The sequence below is a fragment of the Myotis davidii genome, unplaced genomic scaffold (assembly GCF_000327345.1).
Source record: "Myotis davidii unplaced genomic scaffold, ASM32734v1 scaffold339, whole genome shotgun sequence".
NCBI lineage: Eukaryota > Metazoa > Chordata > Mammalia > Chiroptera > Vespertilionidae > Myotis > Myotis davidii.
Genome location: NW_006290778.1, coordinates 641199 through 663440, shown reverse-complemented (window position 1 = coordinate 663440; position 22242 = coordinate 641199). Strand labels below are relative to the sequence as shown.

General features: G+C 51.3%; 2 protein-coding genes across 2 annotated transcripts in view; one reads left to right on the top strand and one right to left on the bottom strand.

Moving 5' to 3' along the window:
* The window catches only part of MRPL35 (mitochondrial ribosomal protein L35), an 8163-nt gene extending 3718 nt beyond the window's left edge, over positions 1-4445 (top strand). The window contains exons 2-4 of the mRNA XM_006763985.2: positions 1-127; positions 1014-1158; positions 4109-4445. The exon at positions 1-127 is cut by the window's left edge and continues 75 nt beyond it. Coding sequence (XP_006764048.1) covers positions 1-127; positions 1014-1158; positions 4109-4297 — 461 coding nt within the window. The 3' untranslated portion in view covers positions 4298-4445. The remainder of the gene's footprint in view (positions 128-1013; positions 1159-4108) is intronic.
* A 2976-nt stretch (positions 4446-7421) lies between these two features.
* REEP1 (receptor accessory protein 1) overlaps positions 7422-22242 on the bottom strand; it is a 46835-nt gene continuing 32014 nt past the window's right edge. Inside the window, exons 6-9 of the mRNA XM_015564100.1 lie at positions 20908-21082; positions 16592-16627; positions 12228-12379; positions 7422-10396 (exon numbers count right to left, since the gene is read on the bottom strand). Coding sequence (XP_015419586.1) covers positions 10325-10396; positions 12228-12379; positions 16592-16627; positions 20908-21082 — 435 coding nt within the window. The 3' untranslated portion in view covers positions 7422-10324. The remainder of the gene's footprint in view (positions 10397-12227; positions 12380-16591; positions 16628-20907; positions 21083-22242) is intronic.

The window sequence follows — 22242 nt, the reverse complement described above, 5'->3', positions numbered from 1 at the left end:
GTCTCAGTTCTGCACTGTCCCCCCGACATCTTTGTCATGCTCAGACTCCAGTTGTTTCCTCTGCGCCCAGACTTACGACATGTGTCAGAAACCTGGCATGGGGGCACACTGGAACAATCCTCAATAGGTAGAGTATATCTGAGTAAACATGTTCTTGGACGAAAATTCTAAAATATTCATGCCTGCAAAGACATCTTAGAAATAGGGGATACTTTTGAGTACCTGCCGTTTGTTGCATAGACTTTGCCTGATGGAGTGGGAGAATAGGATTGACATCCATATGCCTGTGTGCCAGCAGCAGGGACTACCAGACAGCACACTTCTGGTTTCTGGGTGTGGTTTCCTGGATGGAAGCTGTCAGCGAGTGGAGAATGAGCAAGATGCTCAGCTTACAAGGGTGGGCTGCATGTGGTGCTCATTCAATCAGCAAACATTTAGTTAAGCACACCTGGCTGCCTAGCACTGTACTTGGCAGAAAGTATACAAAGATAAACTCGTTGAAATCCTTAGGAGGTGATAACCTAGTGGACAGATGGATTAAAAATCAGGTGATTGAAATATAATAGAATCAGTTCTTTCCTAGGGATTGAGAGGGTAGATGACAGTCGGCATGCGAGTTGGTGATAGTTGCTGTTCTTATTTATGCATACATTCATGGATCTTCGCAAGAAACAATGTATATTAAAAGTCATGCCCTAACCGGTTTGGCTCAGTGGATAGAGTGTCGGCCTGTGGACGGAAGGGTCCCAGGTTTGATTCTAGTCAAGGGCATGTACCTTGGTTGTGGGCACATCCCCCGTAGGGGGTGTGCAGGAGGCAACTGATTGATGTTTCTCCCTCATCGATGTTTCTAACTCTCTATCCCTCTCCCTTCCTCTCTGTAAAATATCAATAAATATAAAAAAGAAAAGTCAGCTGTGTTCCTGTGGAACTGCTTATTTCTAAGCGTAGAAATGGATTTTATCACTTAATCATTCTTACTGCTGAGTTAAAATTTTAAAAATCTATTTTAGAGTGGCCCCCCTGCTTCCAGATGTCCTGAAGCTACCCGTCAGAACTGTAACATACTACAGTGCACGAAAAGGCAAGAGAAAGACTGTGAAAGCTGTCATCTACAGGTTTCTCCGACTCCATTCTGGCCTTTGGCTGAGGAGGAAGGTGGGTCTTCAGCTGTCACTTGATTGAAAAAGGAGTCAGCAGATTAAAATGAAGCTGAGTTCGGCCTATTCATTGACCTGTTTCTCCCACCGTACCAATAGCTGTTGCAGTGCTGTGCTTAAGTACTGGCGTGGCAGGCTTCACGTCATGTAAGTGAATCCATGTGAGGGAACACGTTTAAACCTTCATAAACATTATTCAAATGGTGAAGGTCTTCAATGTAGGACAGGATCATCTCAGGTCTCTTACATGACTGGCTTACCTGTGGGTAATGCGTAATAACCTGTGGGGAGGCTCTGTGTAACCCTCCAGTATTATATCTGAGGCGGCTCCAGCAGGCATTACTCACATGGCTCAGATTTGGGGGCTGAAGAGCCCACCTTGAATTGGATTCTCCAGGCTTAATCTTATGGCAGAACGTTAACCCCACATACACTTTTTTTTAAAACTTTGTGTGTTTCTCTGTTGGTGAGTGTAATTGGGGACCATATTGGTCAGAACTCCAGTACTTGCTCTGGCCACAGACCACAGCCTAAGCGGGGGCTGCCAAATTATTACTGCTCTGTCCTCCCCCACAGAGTGTTGTGAGCATGACCAGGGGCTTTTTTGTTCATGTCCTTATTCATGGAAACAGTAACTGATCCTTAGAAAGCAGCAGACAACCAGAGTTTTGTAAAACCACCTTTGAGTTTTGATACCTATTCAAACCCTAAAGTCCTTTTATTATTTGGAAGTTAACCAGTAATTCTTTAAAGATCAAATTTTGTTTCCCTATAAAAGTAAACAATTGGTAGGACTTTGTCACTGTTTGATAGGTTGAAAGGATTATCCCCTATCTCTAAAACAAAATACCATGTGCGGCCCGCACATACAGTACGATTGAAACTTCGTGGCATGCACAGAAGTTGGTATTTTGTGGAAGAGCCACACTGAAGGTCCAAAGAGCCGCATGTGGCTCGCGGGCCGCAGTTTGCCGGGCCGCGGTTTGCCGAGCACTGACGTAGGTGAACTAAGTAGTTGAGGTAATAGTTGTGAATTTTGAAAATTTTGGACCATTGGAAACATTTACTCTCCCTTTTAATTCTAATTATTTCCAGGTCCTCACCTGACCCTAGATCAAATGAAATGGGTGGTTTTCTTTGCCTTCCCATGTCTCTTTTATTGGGGCCTAAGACCCTCATGTTGTTGTGGGGGACCTGGTCAAATTCTCCAGTCATAACATCTAGTTCCATTCAGGGCCCCAGAAAGTATTCCATCTGCAGAATGGCCTGTTTCAGCAAAATCTAATTTTAAGAGGAAAATAACAAATCTGGTCAGATTAATTCACACTAATGTGTAAAAAAAACAAAGCATTTTCTGTGGGACAGTTCCATCCAGGTGCCCTAATTTTTATTGTTTATTCTCCCCTTCCATTTCTAAACCTAGAGGTTGTCTAAATGTTTCAGATGTTTTCACATTGTTGCGTTCCACAGAGTAATCTTCAGTGACACTGGCAGTGAGGGCTAGGACAGCAAATTAGTTGTAAGTCAGAGGTCCACAGGGACCCAGTTTGGCTTGTAAACTACAAAATTATTATACAAATATGAGGATTTTGATTTGAATCTTTCAATTTTAAATTGTAATAAATGGGTAGTAAATATCTAATCTCTAGCATTTTAAAACCAGAACTCTTAACCTTTTCTTTCTTTCTTTTCTCTTTCTTCTTTCTTTCTTTCATTTATTGATTTCAGAGAGGAAGAGAGAGGGAGAGATAGTAACATCAGTGATGAGAGAGAATCATTGATCAGCTGCCTCCTGCACATCCCCTTCTGGGTATCGAGCCCACAACCCAGGCATGTGCCCTGACCAGGAATTGAGCCGTGACCTCCTGGTTCATAGGTTGACGCTCAACCACTGAGCACACAGGCCGGGCATGTTAACTGATTTCTGAGCATCACTGTACTGTGGAGCTTGCTGGTCACAGTGATGACACAGAGACTTGTCAGAAACCCAGGGCACCTTCTCAGCAAAGAGCTGTGGTTTTGTTCAGTTAGTACAGCGCCCTGAAGCGCTTGGCTTAAAAGGACTCAAGGACTCTCACACAGGGCGTGGATTCTCGTCTCCCCTCCCCTGTAAGTTACTCTGTGGCTTTAGGCAAACATTAACCGGGGTGGCACCTATGGTCTCTACTTGTTAAACAGGCTATGATTATAGTTTTTATATTCAATCTAATTTTCTGTTTCTTTAGAAATTCTTTAAAATTTTAATAATTGTCATTTAAGTATAAATGTAATTTAATAATACATTTATGACAGTTCTGGGTTAAACATGGGTTAACCATTCCTTCACCACTCCTAGTAATAGTTTTACTGTATTCATTATTCCTTACAAAAGTATTTACTACAGAAATTGGTCCCTAGTGTATGGAAAGCATAAATATATTTGAGAACTGTGTTTCCTGGCCCTTATAATACTTGGCCCCTTAAACGAACATAAATGTTATCAACCTAGCCGGGACGCCCTTCATGCTCCTCCACTTTAGGAATAAAAGTAGTGTAGTGCCTATGTCCTCTGACCTCAGTCTGCTACATAACCTTTTTAATCAGTAGCTATTTCTCTTTAATTTGTAAAATGAGAATAATAGTATGTTATTGAAGATTGTTAAGAGATAATAAGGTAATGCATATAAAGTAAGCTATTATCTATCATTACCCTGTACTTCACCAGGCACATAGATTTATTTAGCTTTATTTTCTGTGGTTTTAACTTAAAATTTTTTCAAAATATTAAATTGTTAATTTCTTTTTCAAAGTACCCATGCTTTCTCTATCCAACCCCCACTGAGAATCACATCTTTCTGAGAAACATACCAGCCCCAATGAAAGTCGGTCTTTGTTGCCATTGGGCCCATAAACCGTGAGTAACAAAGCTAATGTAATGTTTGAAATGTCCTTGTAATATCATCTAACAGGCTGGTTATAAGAAAAAATTATGGAAGAAGACGGCTGCAAGGAAAAAGCGCCTGAGGGAATTTGTGTTCTGCAATAAAACCCAGAGCAAACTCCTAGATAAGATGACGACGTCCTTCTGGAAGAGGCGAAACTGGTATGCTGACGATCCTTACCAGAAGTACCATGACCGAACGAACCTGAAAGTGTAGGTCAGAAGGGCTGCGATTCCCATTACTGGATACGCATCTGTGGGTATATGATGTCTTTGCAAAAATGAATGTAAGAGTTGATGTACTAACTGATATGGAAACATATATATAGAACCAACATTAAACTTACCAGAGTTTTAAAATGTAATGGCTTAAACATTCCCAGCTTTGTTCAGGGATAAAATTAGTGATTACTTTTAACAAGTGGTCATGGCTTAACTAGTTGTTCCAGTTAGGCTTATTTAGTTACAAAAAATCTCAGGTTAGGCCATAAAAAGACTCTAAAGCGAAAGAAAGTTCAAGCAGCGTGACCTCATTTTCAAGGCCGCCAGCCCACCCCCATCTCCCACCCAGAACTAAACCAGCTTGCAGCCTTGGGAAGAGCACAGATGCTCTGGGGAGCCTGGATTCGAGGCACCTCCAGGAGCTGAGCAGCAGGGAATGTGGGTCCTTAGGCTTGGGGTCTGCATATATGTGTTTCAGTTCTTTATAGATTGTAGGCTCCATTTTCTACTCACCAACTTGTCTGTCACAGCTTTTGCTCACTCTTAGTTTCTGCTTCTTTTCTACATCATGACCCTCAGCTCCTGTCTCTAATTGCCAAGAGCTCTTAACTGGCCAGCTTATCTTTTAACACCAGGTCTCATCTCCTGTCACAAACAGTGCAGGGATTGGCTGTTCTCAGGTCAGGAGCCCACCCTGACTCACTTGGCTGTGTTAGCAGTTCATGTGGAGCAAAAAGTAATTACGAGGACAGCTTCACTTAGAGGTGAGCATGGGAGGCAGCACATAGCTAGTATATTTACTAGGTTCACTGTGTTCACAGCAGTTCTTAGTTTATTGGGACAGTTTTTTTATAGAGAGAAGAGCAAATGAAATAGCCTATGAGTATGCCCATTCATGAAGCAGAAGTGGCTATACAAATGAAGATAGAAACTTTTACTCACAAGTTGAAAGATACTGTATTTTTTTAAATTTTTTTTTATTGATTTCAGAGAGGAAGGGAGAGGAAGCGAGAGAAACATCCATGATGAGAGAGAATCATAGCTCAGCCGCCTCCTGCACGCCCCCCACCGGGGACGGAGCCCAAACCTCGACCTCCTGGTTCTTAGGTCGATGCTCAACCCTTGAGCCTTGCGGGCAGGGCGATACTGTATTGTTTTTTAAAAATATATTTTATTGATTTTTTTTACAGAGAGGGAGGGAGAGGGATAGAGAGTTAGAAACATTGATCAGCTGCCTCCTGCACACCCCCTACTGGGGACGTGCCCGCAACTAAGGTACATGCCTTGATTGGAATCGAACCCGGGACCCTTCAGTCCCCAGGCTGACGCTCTATCCACTGAGCCAAACCAGTCAGGGCTATACTGTATTTTTAAAAAGTTAGTTTATCCACTTGATAGTTCATATTTTTAATTGTGAGGATAAACTTTTTCCAAAATTTTCCAAAGGTACACTAGAAGCTAAAAGGGAGAAGTCTTCTCAGTCATTTTAGAGATGATGCAAGAGATAAGCATTTCTCGTTTGGAGAGGGTCAGGGAAGAAGCATCGAGGAAAACACAGTTGACTGAGCAAAATCTAGGGCAGAGGTTCTCAGCTCTCCCATCAGAATCATCTGGAAAGAATTTTCAAACAATAGCACTTTGCCTGGTTGACAAACCATTATTTACTGCTTCAAATCCTTTAATAGTTGACGATAAAACGATCGTCCCCTATTGTTATTAAGGGGAAAGATAAACAAATTGAAATTCTGTGTCATGTCGTGCTAGGATCATTAGAGGAATACTTTGAAATAGTGTGTGTTCATTAAAAGGAAAAGGGGTGACAATCGAGTTCTAAACCTAGACGGCCAAGTGCGTCTGTTTATGGGACTAAGTCATAAAGGACAGACGTTTGGTCTGAGATGAGGTAAGAGCCTGACGCGTGGAATGGCATTCTGCTTGGATGGGCTTTCATTCCTCAGACTTCTGAGACGGCAGAAATCCACCACAGACCAGGCCTCCCGGCACTCCCCACCTCCTGGCTCCTGCTGCTGGTGGAGGGATGCAGGCTGTGCCTGAAGGAGCTGCGGGAGGCACTCCCCCCCCCCCCCCCCCCCTTTTTTTTGAACTCTTTATGAACCTATTATTATTTTTTTTTCTGCCGCTCTGCCACCTTGACTCCTGAGTGCACATGTGGACAAGGCTCTGTCACTGTGGCCTACAGCACTTTGGTTTCTCCTCTGGGCCTGGGACGGGAGAGACAAGGGTGCAGCAGGCCTCAGCATCCAGAGGGACAGGAAGGGAAGGGCCGGTGGTAAACGCTTTAGGGGAAAGGGGACTTTCATGTCTGTGATCTTTGTTCTGTGGGGGGTATAGGGATGGGCATGTTTCTACAAAGCTGCTAATCCTCATACCAACCTTGCAAGGAGATATTCTTCATCCCTAGTTTAGATTTGAGGACACCGAATCTTACAGAAGGTTAATAAGTAACCCAAAATACAACTAATAAGTCACTCAGAACCCAGGTTTAACTCCTTGGGACCCTGTGTATTTTCCTGAGTTTTCTAACAACATGAAAATTAGAACCTAAATCAGTAAGGGACTATAATCTAGCATTGTAAATACTAGATACTTCATGACACTGCACCATCAGTTCTTAAATTTTCTGTCACTTCTTAACCTGGTTGACATTGGACTTGGCCAGGGCTGCAGTGGTGCCAGGGTGGGCGTAGCCCCAGCGCGCCTCCACATGCACCACCCTCTGCCCTGCAGATGAGGACACAGGTTCCAAGAGGAAAACGACAGGCAAAAGTCTGCTCGCAGAATTAAACTGCCTTCCAGTTGAACTGGTACCTAGTTTCAGAGCTACCCGGTTTCTATGGCAACCTTTAAAAATGTAAAGCAAACAGACAACCAGATTTACATTCATGTGATCACCTGTTTTTCAAAACACTGGTGTCGTTTAATGTTCCTTGCAGCAGTTCTGTGCGGTGGGCTCAGGGCCAGGTCACCAGGCCCAGCCTGTTAGTGGCTGAGCGTTCAGCTTCTAATCCTTGTACCTTCCACCTTTGTTTTCTTTCACATTTTTTACAAGTATTTTCTCTTTCCTCATAAGCCCAACATTACAAAGGTATTTTTTTTTTAAAGAAAACTGTTAAGACTTTATTCAAGATATATACCAAGCATTATAACAAAACAGCAGAACGTCAGCCTTGGGAATCCTGGGACTTTACGCCCCTTGATGCACAGTCCAGTTTGCTGTTTTATTACAGAGCGTTCTTAGGGTCTACAGGACTAACTAGGGGAGTACGCACAGTCACAGGCCGGCACGGCAGCTGTCTGAGAACGAAGCTCACCCTTTACCGTTTCAAATACTGCGCGAGGGGAAGAATGAGGAAGGTGCTCAACGGTGGTCACTGTGGACAAGCACTGTTATCACAAACACAGACAGCCTCTGCAGAGAACACACATTTCAGGTCCAGCGAACGAGCAAGCTGTTCACACAGCCAGCAGGGATTATGACTAAACTCTCCAGTTTACAGGTACACTACCCACCACCTCCTCAGAAACAGATCAGGTGTTCAATGGCAACTAACCAAAAGTTATTACAGGAAAAGACAATTACAGACTTTTGAGCCAGCATTTTGTAAACAGCCTGTGTCTACCAGCAAATTAAAAACGTGTAGTTACATCCTCAGGACAACACCATGCCACTACATGTACACTTCGAGGCGTTCACATTGTATGTCAGTCCACACACCAACAGAACAGCTTGCTGAATAAGTAAACACATTTTGCCAGAAATAAGACAGCTCGTCTCAGTTGTACAATGAGTGTTTTTAAGAGAGAAACCAACTCCCTCATCAACACATGAAGGAAAAATAGTTACATTTACATTAAGACAGCAGTTTGGATAGCTTTGTATTTTTAAGTCTTGAAGGAGAAGTAATACAGCATGTCAGAGGAGAGCGCTTGGAACTTGTTTTTGGCATAGTCAAGTGCAAACTTGATCGTTTGTACTTGTTAAAACTGTCTATCGCAAAATAGTGAAAATCTAGCTTTGCTCCCATTAGAATTATAATCTCTGCTGCTACAGGCATTATTTGGGGGGGAGAAGGGGAAGCTGCGTAAGTGAAGCTTTTTATGTTCTTGTTTCTGATGATCCTGGGTACTCCCAACTGACAGATACATAGCAAGGCGTACATTTTTCCTCTGTCTGCAACTATTCAGTGAGCTTAAAGGAAACAGAGTTTCTGTCTTCCCTAAGCAGGTTTTAGTGGGGGTGAGGCACAGACAATGAAAAGACAGCTTCCGTTTTTCCTCTGAATTACAGACAAATTTGTTTTTAGGTTTATTTTCCTAAATCCTTTTTGTAAATTACAGTCACCCTCAGAGTAATTATGGGAAAAAGGTATTTAAATATGCATGTCTGATAACAGTCGACTTCAAGGAGAAGCCGCTGAGGGGGCTGGGATGTCGCAGTGTGTCATCAGGGAAGCCCGCTGATGCCATCCCACGGCTGGGGAATGAGCAGAACAGCCTCTAACTGGGGCCGCTGACAGCTGGCTGACGGGAAGGTCTATGTGGTAGGTAACACTAACTGTCTAGTCTTCAGGGCATATCTACGAACAAACACAATCCAAGAGTTATAAATAACAGGGTTGTAGCCACTGCATGCATCACACGGAAAGAAAACACCAGCTCCAAGCACAAATACACACCTGTGTTTTGGTTCAGCTCCAAGGGGAGAGCAGCTACCTCAGGCCAAAATACTATTTAATCCAGACCCGCCTTTTCTAACGAAGTTCCTCACTAAGGAGGGAGCCCCCTTGGATAGTGCGCTATTCTCCTACTAAGCCATCTGAGCTTGTATGAAATGCCCATAAGCCTGCGACTTCCCTCTCGTTCACACTGCACGAGCCAGAAGGGGAACAAGGGTGGAAGGAGCTGAGCAGCAATTCGCATCCATGAAGGTCTCGGCCTCTAACATCCCCCAGAACCCGGTGTGTGGGCTGTGACACGGTGCCTCAGTGTTTTATAGCACACACCTGAAAGCACGGTTCTAGTGTTGCATTGTTTGGCAGGTGGGGGTTTCTACTGTAGAAGAAGGCGCTCAGTGTAAGCCCCTCCGCCTGGGGAGGTTGGTCACAGCCAGGTTACCGTGGAGGAGAAATAGTCATTCATCAGGAAGTTTTGAAACATTCAAAATGATTCCTCACATGGGCTCTGAGTCTACATCCCCAAGGATTTTCCCACGGGTGAGCCACCTGCCTGAGGCAAATGGTAATTCCCGCCTCCCCCAAAGGATTCGAAGCTCCTCACCCTGAACCCAAGGGGAAGACGAGCTTCCTGTGACTTCTCTTACTCGGGCTGTGTCCCTGACCTCCCTGCTCCTCTCTCCCCGACATACGGACAAAACAACTGTCTGCGTACGGACCGGCGTCCGCAGGGAAAGGGACGCTGAACTGGAGTTTATTTGGACGCTTTCTAAGCACAATCTAAGATGTGCTCTGGAATCAGAAACATTTTTTAAACTTCTGTGTTTGTAGTTTTCTTACATTATCAGAACCTCTGGCAGCCCTGGCAATTCCATCATATGAAGCCAAAAGCCATAAATATGTACACTGTAGTCCAAAGTATTAGTACCAAGAACAAAAAAACAGTTTTAAAAAATGGCTTTGTTTGCATTTATAGGACTAAAAATGAAGTATGCAACAAATAAATTACAAATGTACATCTCAACAGGGAGGGGGATTCCCTTGTATTTCTACAAACACTGCTGGCTGTAATGACAGCCCAACTGTGGAAAATTACTAACCTTAGAAGACTTAGGGTCCCCCCCCCCCCCCAAACACTACCTGCCCTTTAGCCTTTCCCAGCAAAATAAAGACAAGGAGAAAACAATATCCTAAAAGGGGCGGGGAGAAAAGGCCATGTCTGAGGCTGCACACAGCACACCAGCTTGCAGACACCGTGTTGTTAGTGAATAGCTCTTTAAGGCAGAGGAGAAACGTTCCGTGTATCTGGTGCTGTTGGCTCGTCGCACTCATGTGGTTTCAGTGGCTGAGGATGAGGTACTTTTCTTCCTGAAGCGGGATCGAAGGAGTCTAGGCGGTGCCTGGCGAGGAAACAGAAAGAGGCATCTCACTGTGCATGAACGTGGACTTGTGCGGACAGCGCCTGGCTGGGCTGTGGTGAGACATCTAGTCCCCTTGGCCCAGGCTGGGCTGGGGGCTCAGAGCAGGACCGGAGCCCCTTTCCAGGCGTCACTGGGAGCTGCGTCCCCGGGAAGGCCAGGCCGCCCCCTCGTGCTCTCCCTGTCTCCCAAGCGAAGGATGACACATCTCTCTTGTTCCTGCCGCTGGAGCGAAATGACCTTAACGAGTGACTCAGCAGAGATCTCTGCCCCCTTTGTTATTTCCTCTGGAACCGCCCCATGTTTCTCCGTGCAGCCTGACATTCCCATCACCAGATGTCCAGCCCCTTTAATTCATGGCAAACCACACAGCAGAGTGAAACACTGTCTTTAAATGTAAAGAGTTTTCTCCCAGTCTAGCGCTCAAGGGGTTCACACCAGCTCTGCACTCACCTTTACCTGCACACACTGTCCTTCGCAGCTCTGCTTCCACCAGAAGCCCTGCTCCCTCTCCCTCTCCCTCTCCCTCTGGCTATTTCTGGTCCTCTGTACCGCCCAGCCCAAAAGTCACTCCTGAGCCCTCCCCCAGGCCCGTCACACCACGAGGATCACCACCTCCTTTGTTCTCACAGTGGCTCCTACATGAGAGGACAAGGGGGGCTCTGCACCCTGGGCAGGTGTGCTGCTCAGTCGTTCCCCGCCTTCGGGAGGGCAGGTCCTGTCAGGTTCCCAGTGCTGCTCCTGCCCAGCAGTCAGTGGGGTCAGGACCACCGCACCCTTACAGCAGCGAGCAACACAGTGGCCTGTTCAGCGAGTGATCTGCCTCAGGCTGCTGACCGGCAAAGCAGCTTGTGCAGCTTTAAAAAATAAAACCCTCGGGCCCTAGAAAGCGTTTGGCACCCTCCCCAAGAGTCCTCTCCGAGTCCTCTCCCATTTCGGGGCTGCCCAGGCCCTAAAGGACCCTTCGAGCGGTGTCCACACCCAGAACTCCTTTTACTAAAACCTCTACTTCAACATCGCCCCGAGGCCGCCTTGGAGAGGAGTCTGCTGACTGCAGTCCTAGTGTGAATGGGGCCCACCCCCCTGGTGTTTGTGTAGGGGAACCTTCCAGTGCATTTCCTCATCTGGGCCTCACGGACCGGGACCCCCAGCTGCCTCCGACGGACTCTCAGGCCGCAGTACCAGCAGATGGGGAATAGGAGAGGCAACAAGAGGGGCTGAGAGGAAGACTGGGGACCCCCAATTCTGCCAGGCCTGCGCCAGGGCCCAAGGCTCAGAGCAAGGCCCATGAGGCTCCAGGCTTGGCCCTCCTGCCAAAGTCCATCCACACCTACAGCTGCCAACAGCACAAATACCAAGTGTACCGCTTTTGGTTATTTGAAAGCGCTGTGTCCCTTTAATAACACTTTATGAATATCTACTTTGTACCAGGCACTCTGCTGTATTTTGGAGATACAGTGATAAATAAGCTAATATAAAACCTTGTCAAATAACATGTTCTGCGTTTTTCTTCCCCCCAAATACTCATTTGGATTGCTTTTCACTTACATAGGTTTATTTTGAAAATATAAACCCATTTAAAAAACTTTGGACACTATATCCCACCTCCAATTAAATTGCTAGGGTCTTTTCTGCCCCTTGGCAAATAACTGGATGCTGCCTAGTGCCAGCCGCCTGTCGAAGGGAGGGAGATCCTTCCGCCCCAGGCGCTCGGCAACGCTGGGTGCCCCAGGAGACGCTTCCAGGACACCCAGGTCTCCCGGGCGACGCCCTTGCACACACACACGCTCCCCGAGCCCAGACTGCTGTGTACCTCCAGGGGGATCTCCGTCTTTCGAAGTGTCTTATACTTGTACATGAAATCCAGCAGGTCTTCCTCCTCCTCGTCGGAAAAGGCCAACGGGTTTTGGACCTGGTGGGGCTCCCAGGCCTTCACACCACCCTCAGCCACATCTCCCTCAACCACTTAATGTCCATTTACAATCTACACAGAGGAGACAAAGTGAGCGAGGAGGGTCAGTGTGGAAAGGAGCAGGGAGGGCAGCCGGGGCAAGGTTAGCACACAGCACGAAGAGTCAGCCTGTTAGCTCAATCCTCCCCCACTGAAGCAGCTCCAGCGTCCTCTGGGGGTCCCGCGGGGGCCGGATGGTGAGGGTGCAGCTGCGACTGACCACACACTGTGCACAGGAACAGGCACAGGTTCAGAATCAACCGATGAGCTACCAACGGGATGGGCACTGCTTCCCTGGGAGAAGAAAGACGCTGCTTAACTGGGACGTGTCATCCCCTGCAGCTTAGACCTGACACCAGAAGGATGCTGTGGAGACAGTGCCCCCTCTGAAAAGGAGAGGCAGTACTTTCGAGAGGGGAGTAGCACAGCCTTCTCCGTTCTACAGCAATGCTGACAGTGCATGTCGGGCTCCAAGTGAGAGAGATATATATAATTGATTTCAGAGAGGAAAGAGGGAGAGAGAGATGGAAACATCAGTGATGAGAGAGACTCATTGATCGGCTGCCTCTGCACACTCCCCACTGGGGATTGAGCCTACACCCGAGGCATGTACCCTGACTGGGAATCCAACTGTAACCTCCTGGTTCACAGGCTGACGCTCAACCACTGGGCGACGCCGGCCGGGCTCCAAGTGTTCTTTAAGGAACAGCATGTGAAATGCCGGGAAGCCTCACCGTGAAGCTTAAGCAAAGCTATGCAGATGTTTACCTCCAAGGCCAAGTCCTATAGAAGCAAAGGAGAACCTAGTAGTAGCCTTCACCTCAAGTCATCGGCCGCGACGCCTCCTCAGAGAGAGCCCCCGCATTAGCCCACGTCACGGAGTGCACAGCGTTTTTTAAACATTCAAGGCTGAGCATGTTCCATGCCATTGGCCAGATAGTGCATCTTAGTCCAGATGCCCATACCCAGCCTCTGTGGCATCCACAGGCACATCTTTCTGTACTTTGTCTATTGCTTTTACCTATAATCACAAAATGCAAAGACGGGGGGCTCTCAATCATCCTGCCCACTGCCCTGAGGCCAGCAGATAGAAACCTAGCGCTTTTCCTCCTCCTCCTCCTCCTCAAAAACGACTACACCCTACTCCTGCTCCTAAAAACACAGTCAGCCACAAATGTGTTCTCTCCATCAAAAGGGGACTCGCCAGACTACAAAGCACCAGGTGTGGGTTAAGGAAAACTAACAACTGAACCCTAAATGTGAGCAGCTTCCCCAACTATTGCTGCAGTACTCGATGTAGCCAGCAGGTGGCAGCACGAGAACACAGTTGTCTTACCCGCCTACTCAGCAGCACTTTCATCATGGCCCAGCCTTGAGATCATTAAGATTCCTTTTATTTCTTTGCTCTGTGTCCCCCAGCCTGTTTTCTCTGGGTTTAAGTTATTCTCTGGTCCCTTCCCCTGCCCAGGTCAGCTGCACCCTTCGGAGTGTTGAACCCTCCCTGAACACTCTGGCCCTCCCGGCCCTCTCCTCCCCCTCACCCTGACAGCGCTTGGAGTCCGTACTACGGGAGGTGGCAGTCGGGCCTGGAGCCCCCGGCTGGGGCCGCTGGAAAGGGCAGGGGTTCCCTGGGATTCTCACAGCAGGGCAACGGGCTGACATCCGTATTATCAGAGATGTCTGCGGGGCTACCGCAGACTGGGAAGCAGCTCCTCCTCTGTGGACAGCGTGAGGGCAGGAGGGAGACACTGGCAGGCTCCCAGCCCTTAAAGGCCCAGCAGACCCATCAGCACCAAGCCCTGGGCACCCTGACCCAGCAGACAGCGGACAAGCCCCGGGTTAGCCAACACCCACACACGGCAAACATGTGAGGAGCACGCCCGCCTGGAACACTTACATCCGCATCCAACAGACACCGAGGGGAGAGAAAAGAACATCGTGTGAGGGCAGGTCCTAGAGATGGAACTCACACACCGTGCAGCATGCACGCACACCCCCGCATGCACACACTCCCCCCACGTCTCGCCCTCGGACCGCTCCGCTGAGCCAGAGGAGACCTGTCCACCAGTGTACACTCAGCAAGACACCTCCCCACCCTCCACCCCATGGAGGACGGAAAGAGGGGTGACTGCTTTGGAAAACGGCGTTTCACACACTCGATTAAAAACAAAATCCATCTCTCTACTCATTCCCAGCAGCACTAGAGCTCAGTTCTATATTACACCACGGGAGGCAGAGAGGAAGGGAGGTAGGGACAGGGAAAGGGAACCGAAACAGACAGACAAAGATGAAGAAAACGATAGGGAATCGGCTGCCAGAGGGGCAGGAATGGAGCAGAGGGGTAAATGTTCTCCTGTAACCTGAGAAGCAAATGAAAATCAGTTCTGGGGACCAGGAGGGCCCTCTGACCAGAGTACCTGTGACCCGCTGAACTCTCCCATGGTTGTCAGGCCCGAGATCCACCAGCCGTGTGCTGGCAGCAGCTGGATGCAGCCCCCCTTCCTCCCTCTCTCTCCTCCCTCCTTCATTCATTCTCACCCTCCTGCCCTCCCTTTGAGATGTCACTGACAGACGACATTATTGGTTTCAGGTGTATGACTTAATAATTATACACGTAGCCCTCCCCGTTCTGATGTGGATCAGGAGCCCCCAGGGGACAGGTGGCCGGTCAGAGTCGTAGCCAGGGCAGGCAGGTGGTCTCCCTTTGCCCTGCTCATCACTCCTCTGTCAGTTCACATTGGGCTTATGGCCTCCTGAACCCCCAAGTCTTCCTCAACCTTGAAAATTCTTGGCATTGAGAAGCCTCAAAATGAAGAAATACAGCACAAAGGGCTCTTCTTATAGCGTAGCTTCACATCCTCCTACTCACCACCGACATGGGAGGATGTGCCAGCCTCAGCAGCATGGGGCTGGCGCACAGGCGGTAACGGGCACTGTGCCCCTCACACTGCAGGCACCTGATGGCCAGTGGGGGGAAGGGAGCCGGGGGGCCAGGCACCACTGCTAGGCCCTGAGCTGTCCCGTTGGGGTCAAGGAAACAGTGGGAGCAGGTAAGGGCAGCAACGTGGCCAACTGCAGAGTGGCCATGGCCCCACCCAGTGGCCACACAGAGGACAGCAGCAGGCCCAGGGGACCCAGACTTCTTCCCTCCCCGCCCCCCACCCCCCAGGTTTCCTAGCTGCTCCGTGTTACAGCCATTATCATCCCCACCATCATCATCCCCACCACCATCATCCCCATCACCATCATCATCCCCACCATCATCACCACTATCATCATCCCCACCATCACCACTACCACCACCGTCATCCCCACCATCATCATCCCCACCACTGCCGTCATCACCACCACCGTCACCCCACCACCGTCATCCCCACCATCATCACCATCACCCCTGCAAACTCCCTTCACACCACTCTCGCAGCAGCACATGACAGGGGGGGATCTTCATCTCCATTTGAAGCTGAGGGAGCAAGGCCCAGCGTGGTCAGGTGACTCACACGCGGTCACACAGCTAGTAAGTGGCAAAGCGGGACCAGGGCTCCCTCGGTGGCAGCAGGACCAAAGCCCGGCCTGCAGGACTTCGTCACAGGGAGGGCTGGTGAGTTCCCGAGTCCTCCTCCCGGAGCTCAGGGAAGCACGACCCTGTGCTGGTTTGAAAACAGCCCCACACACTCTTGGACAGGCCTCCCTTCAGGACGTGAAGATTAACTCCCTCCCCTTGAGTGTGGGCTGAACCTACGGGCTCACTTCCAACCAACAGAACAAGGCAGAATGGTGACGTGCAACTTCCAAGACTGGGTCCTAACAGGTGTGGTGACTTCCTGCATCCACTCATTCATTCTCTCTCTCTCCCTCTCCCCCGCCCCCAGTCACTCTGGGGAAGGCACTAGCTGCCATGCTGTAAGGACACTCAAGCTGCCTAGACAGGCCCGTGTGGTAAGGACTGAGGCCGCCATCCTGTAAGGGGATCCTCGAGCCTATCTGGCCTTCAGGTGACGGCAGCCCTGGCCGACATCCTACTACAACTCAGAGACCCTGAGCCACAACTGCTAGTGAAGCCGCAGACACCGTAAGCTAACGCAGGTTTGCTGTTTTAAGGAGTTAGCCTCCTAACCCCTCCCCGCAGACCATGCAGTTGTAAGGGAGCCGGGTCAGGTGCCAGCGTGAGGTTAGAGCCTCCTCCCGCGGCGAGGGCAGCGCACGCAGACGGGCTGCTTACTCACCTTTCCTGGTCCTGCAGGTGGAGCAGCAGGTGCACACTGTGGGGATGGGGCACCATCAGTGATAACCCCACTGACAGGAACCGCCCAGGCACACAGGGAGGCCCCAGGGAAGTGTGGGATGCCACTGTGTTCAATATCGGGGTCCCAGGGATGTGGGTCTCTGTAGAGACACCACGGCAGGGGAGGGGATCATTCCAGATGCAGCTTCCTCTCAGGTTATGAACCCAGCAGCTGGAAAATGCCCTTGCCCAGCCCACACAGGTTAGTTCTTGTATCCGGCAGCCGTAGGGAAGGCAGGGGCTGGGGTCAAAATTCCCTCTGGGAAGTAACTCCACCCAGAAGCCCCTCCTTTCTACACCTTCCAGGGCAGAGTGACCTCTATGAAACCTCAGCCCGACCTCTGACCACCCCAAATGCTTGTGTCTGGCCATTTGTTCGAAGGCCTAATTTGCTGCTTTGCACACTCCACTGGTTTTGGTGTACACCCAGGCCTTGATATATAGCAGGTGCTCACTAAATACATGCTGAGTGACTCCATGTTCACGGAAAGCAAGGATCATCCTTTCAGCTCCTCTGTACCCTTCGCAGGCTCCAGTGTCTTTCAACAGATGGTGCCCGACAAAACACCTCCCAGTTCATTCTCTAAGGTGGGCAATGTGTTCTTGCAAACTCCATATTGTTCTTTTGCACATTGGGCATATGTTTTTATTTTACACTAGAGGCCCGGTGCACAAAATTTGTGAACTCGAGGAGTCCTTCAGCCCGGCCTACACCCTCTCGCAGTCCGGGAGCCCTCGGGGGATGTCTGACTGACAGCTTAGGCCCACTCCCCCCGCCCCCCTCCCCCGGGAGCGGGCCTAAGCCGGCAGTCAGACATCCTTAGCGCTGCCACGGAGGCTGGAGAGACTCCCACTACCACCGCTGCACTCGCCAGCCGTGAGCCCGGCTTCTGGCTGAGCAGCACTCCCCCTGTGGGAGTGCACTGACCACCAGGGGACAGTTCCTGCATTAAGTGTCTGCCCCCGGTGGTCATTGTGCTTCATAGCGACCTGTTGTTCTACCATTACACTAGAGGCCCGGTGCACAAAATTTGTGAACTCGAGGAGTCCTTCAGCCCGGCCTACACCCTCTCGCAGTCCGGGAGCCCTCGGGGGATGTCTGACTGACAGCTTAGGCCCACTCCCCCCGCCCCCCTCCCCCGGGCGCGGGCCTAAGCCGGCAGTCAGACATCCTTAGCGCTGCCACGGAGGCTGGAGAGACTCCCACTACCACCGCTGCACTCGCCAGCCGTGAGCCTCGCTTCTGGCTGAGCAGCACTCCCCCTGTGGGAGTGCACTGACCACCAGGGGACAGTTCCTGCATTAAGTGTCTGCCCCCGGTGGTCATTGTGCTTCATAGCGACCTGTTGTTCTACCATTATGTCCATTTGCATATTAGCCTTTTATTATACAGGATGGCTTGTTAAATAAGATCTTATTCTGTTTTATATTTTTCACTAGGCATCATGTTCTCAGGATCAAACAGTATGCACACTGGAACTGTTGGCTGCACACAACTGTCTTCTCCCAGGTTGCCTTAACTCCTGCTACCGTCCAGGGTTTGCAAATTACTTGTTTGCTCTCCCTACAGCCCTAAGACATAGGCTGAACAGGGATTGTGACCTTTCACTGGTGGAGAAAACTTAAGATTGGGCTCATCTTCTGTGCGGAGGTCAAATCTGGCAGCGACCTCCTGGGCTATCACTCCGAGAAAGGCCCAGGGGAACACGTGTGGCGACCCTTGGTGACATCTCGCTGTGCTGCCTGCACAGGTCAGTGTCGCCCGGCCAGGATGGCAGCCCAGACTCGGGCCTTTTTCCTACCGGACCACGCCCGTGTCCAAGGCCCACATGGGGGCTGGGAAGGCACACCAGCCTGTGGGGCTGGGCCTTCTTTGCCAGACTTCCTCCTAGGCACCCCACCCCTCAACTCAGGGGTGATGATGGCCCCAGATTGGGGCGCCTTTGCCCCAGGCTCAGGCCTTGGGCCATCTTTCACCTTGTCTTTCTTTCTGAGATAACTTTTGTTTTAGCTCCCAGAAGAGCTGGGAAGAAGGCCACGTGGCCTTTGTCCTCCCTGCTGGCCCAGCACCTGCACTCTCTGCCCCTGAGACACAGGTGCCCAGGTCCAGGGCGGGCAGTGTGGAGAGCTGGGCCGCGCTGCAGCACAGGGGGTCTGGGTTCTCCACGGAGCGCCGCCTGCGTGGCCTGCAGCCAGGGCACTCCCCACTGCCTCCCGGGAGGTGTCAGAGCAGGTCACTGCAGTGGAGGGCGGGGCCAACACCAACACAAACACCATTCAACTTTGCTTTGGGCCCTTCCAATGCCAGGGGGTCTCACTGCCTCACAGGCAGCTCGTTTCTCTCCTGGACACTTTCATGTTATAAAGTGCTTTCGTAGGTGAATGAAATAACAACAAGGACAATAACGGCAGCGACTACAGAGAGTGCCAGGCCTGTCCGAAGGACATTTACATGGTTATTTCACGAGAATCCTCATAACCCCACAGATGGGAACTGTCTTTCCTCATGCACAGGTAAGGAACCTCAGGTGCAGGGAGAGCAAACCCTTGTCCAGGCCACACAGCCAATAGGTGATCCCCCCTGGGAACTCTACGCCATCGGTGCTTGCTCTGCCCTCTGAGCCTCACAGAGTTGGGGTCCTTTTTTCTTCAGAATGACAGCTTGCCTTTGAGGCTTGGTAGCCAATGAGCTGCTCAAGGTGGAGGCGATACCTGATTCCACTCCCTCCCTGTCCCTGAGAGGGTGCTAGGTGGGTCAGAAGCTGTAGATGTTCAGGAAACCTGGGTGGCCAGTGAGCAAACAGAGGGCACTGGCCCAGGCACCAGGAGGCCACAGGAGGAGGCCACTCGCGGGTGACCCTGGTGGCAATGCCCTTCCCTGGGCCTTTGTCCTTTTGTTGGTAAAATCAGAGGTTAGACTAAGTGGCCCCTGAGTCCCTCCTGGCCTGGCCTCTGGGATTCCATTCTAAGTTCTCCTGGGGCGGGTTCCCCAGGAGGTAACCTCTCCCTCAGGGGGTTGCGCTGCCATGGCCACGCCTCGCCTCCCAGCCCTGCCAGGGTTAAAATAAACACCTCCTTTCCAACAGGTAAGCCAGTTGGAGAGTGAAGGGTTATGCTGTGAGGTGAGGAGCCTGGTGGGCACAGGCTGGCTCTGGGCTGGCCGGCCTTCCCTGGAGGGCGCCTGGCTGGCATTCACTGGGAGGCCACAGGGCTCCTTTCCCAGCCACGCCCGAGACCTCCCAAAGGCAGGCGGGCTCCCTGGGGCTCGGGCCAAGGTGCCACCTGCAGGCTGCACCTCACAGTCAGGGTCCAGGTGGCCTGGATGTCCCCGTTGCTCCATGTAAGAGCAAGGCAGCCATCAGGCACACATCATAGCCATAGGTTCCAAACAAATGGCCCAATTCCCACCCGAAGCTCCATTTCCCACAAGGGCGAGGGCGGAAGCAGCTACCCAGACCTATCTCCTGCCCCCTTCACGAGCACCCTCTGCTGGCAGTGGCCGTGCTCAGCTCCTGGGGGCCAAGGTCCCTGCATTCCCCCAAGGAACAGCCTGGGAAATCGTGAGTCCTGGCCCAGCTCCCTACACTGACCCATGCCCCACCTTCACAAGCCTGAAACCCAGGGTTGGGCCAGATGTCCCGGGGACGCTGCACCGCCTCTGGGTCTCACCCCGACCTCAGAATCTCTGCAGGTGGGCCCAGCTGCCAGGTCCCCAGGTCAGTCCTAATACAGGCAACCTCGTGCCCCGCGTCTGACAACCAGAGGCAGAGGCGCGGTTTCCGTAAAGCCCGAGCCTCCCCAGGACTGAGACCCCAGAGGAGGGGGGACAGGAAGTAATCATGCAGGTGAAAGGAACCAGGGAGCCCTCAGTCCTGGGTAGGTGGGAGGGGCCCTCAGGTGCCCTCCTGGGAGGGAGGTCAGAGAGGAGGAGAGCAGAGAGGGCTGCCTGGGCCCGGCCAGCTGCGCCTGCCGCCTTTAGGTTTGGTCCAGGCACTGCGACCCAACCACCCCAGTCCCCAGACAATCGCATGTGGTGCAGGTGACCTACACCTGCCCCCAGTCAGAGTCCACAGGCCAGCTCCCTGTCCTGGCCACAGGGGTGCTCTGCCCGTGGCCGGCGGCCGGCAGGGTCTGATGAACTCTGTGCTGGTGGCAAGCCCCTGGGCCAGGGCCCGGTGACAGGCACACAGTGGACTGGGCCCTTCCGTGGAAGTGAGGCTGGGGAGGTGGATAGGGGAGAAGGGGAGTGACACATACCTGAGCTGCCAGCGCTCTCAGAAGCACTCCTGGACATCTTGGGCTGGCCGTGTTTGCCGGCCCGCCCAGACCCCGCGGGAGGGGGGCCTGAGGGAGCAGGGGCACCGTCTCCCCGAATGGTGGTGAGGTCCTGCATGCTGAAGCTCCGGAGTCTCTCCGATAAGGCACCCTGTCCCTGGGCACAACACAGGAGGGACACACGTCAGAGGCCGGACCATGGACCAGGGGCAGTGGTGGGGGAGGCGCGACAAAGCCAACAGGAAGCTCTGCCGGTCAGCGGTCAGCGAGGTGGGAACAGAGACCAGGAGGGACTTGCTGGGAACACTGAGGGTCAAGGTCGGGACTATCCCAGGGCCACTGCGGGGCTCAGCAAGTGCTCCTCTGGCTCCGGCTCCGGCTCCTTCCTCCCCTTCGGCCGCCTCTAGGAGCCGCAGACAGACAACCCAGACCCGGGCTGAGGACGTGGCTGTCGCCTGCCGCTCTGCTCCCAGGGCCTGGCCGCTGCTCAGGTTTATAGACCCAAACCTCTTCTTCGGCTCTCAGTACGCCAGTATTTGGTTAGAAAATCAGAACCTAGTAATATGGGTGTCCCACCCATACTCTTTTCACCGGGAAGGAAATACAGACAGTTCCTCTAATTGTGCGACGGCAGCATTTCTTCTGTCTGCTCACGCCACTGTTTATGAGCACGCTCACTCCCCTGTGGCATCGGAGCTGCATGAAACACCCGAAGGGGATGGAGCAGGAAGGAAACAGGACGTGGAGAAACCCTGCCGGCTGTAACCACTGCGTATTGGGAGGGAGCTGGAGTTCAGCTCAGGGGGAAACTGTTCTTTTGTTCAGAAAGCAAGATCGACCCACTACAGTTCTGAAGGGAAGCTCCTGGCTGCCTGCAGGGGAGAATGGGTGTCCCTGAAAGGGGTCAGCCGGAGGTTCAGGGACAGGGTGGTGCTTTAGGGCCTCTTAGTGCCTCGGGGCTGCAGAGGGACCGTGTTTGGGGGGGAAGGAGAGCTGGGGGGAGGGCCGGGCGGGGAGGCTGGTAGGAGACTGGGTTGTTGAGAATTGGGTTGAGATTTGCATGAAAGGTGACAGGCAAGTAACCACAAAGCAAAGGAATGAACTCTGGGCTTCAAAAATACTGGGGGTGTCAGCCTTCCCACAGGTACGTGGGACGGTGGGGGATGGGAAAGGGACATGCATTTGCATATGAGGGAAGAGTGGCTCTGGAGGGGTGAAGGGCTTGGGGACAATAAAGCACTGCAAACAACAGAAAGGACACATCAGCACAAAGTCAATGAGCCGGCTAACAGGAGTGCCCTGGGCTGGGGCTGTGTG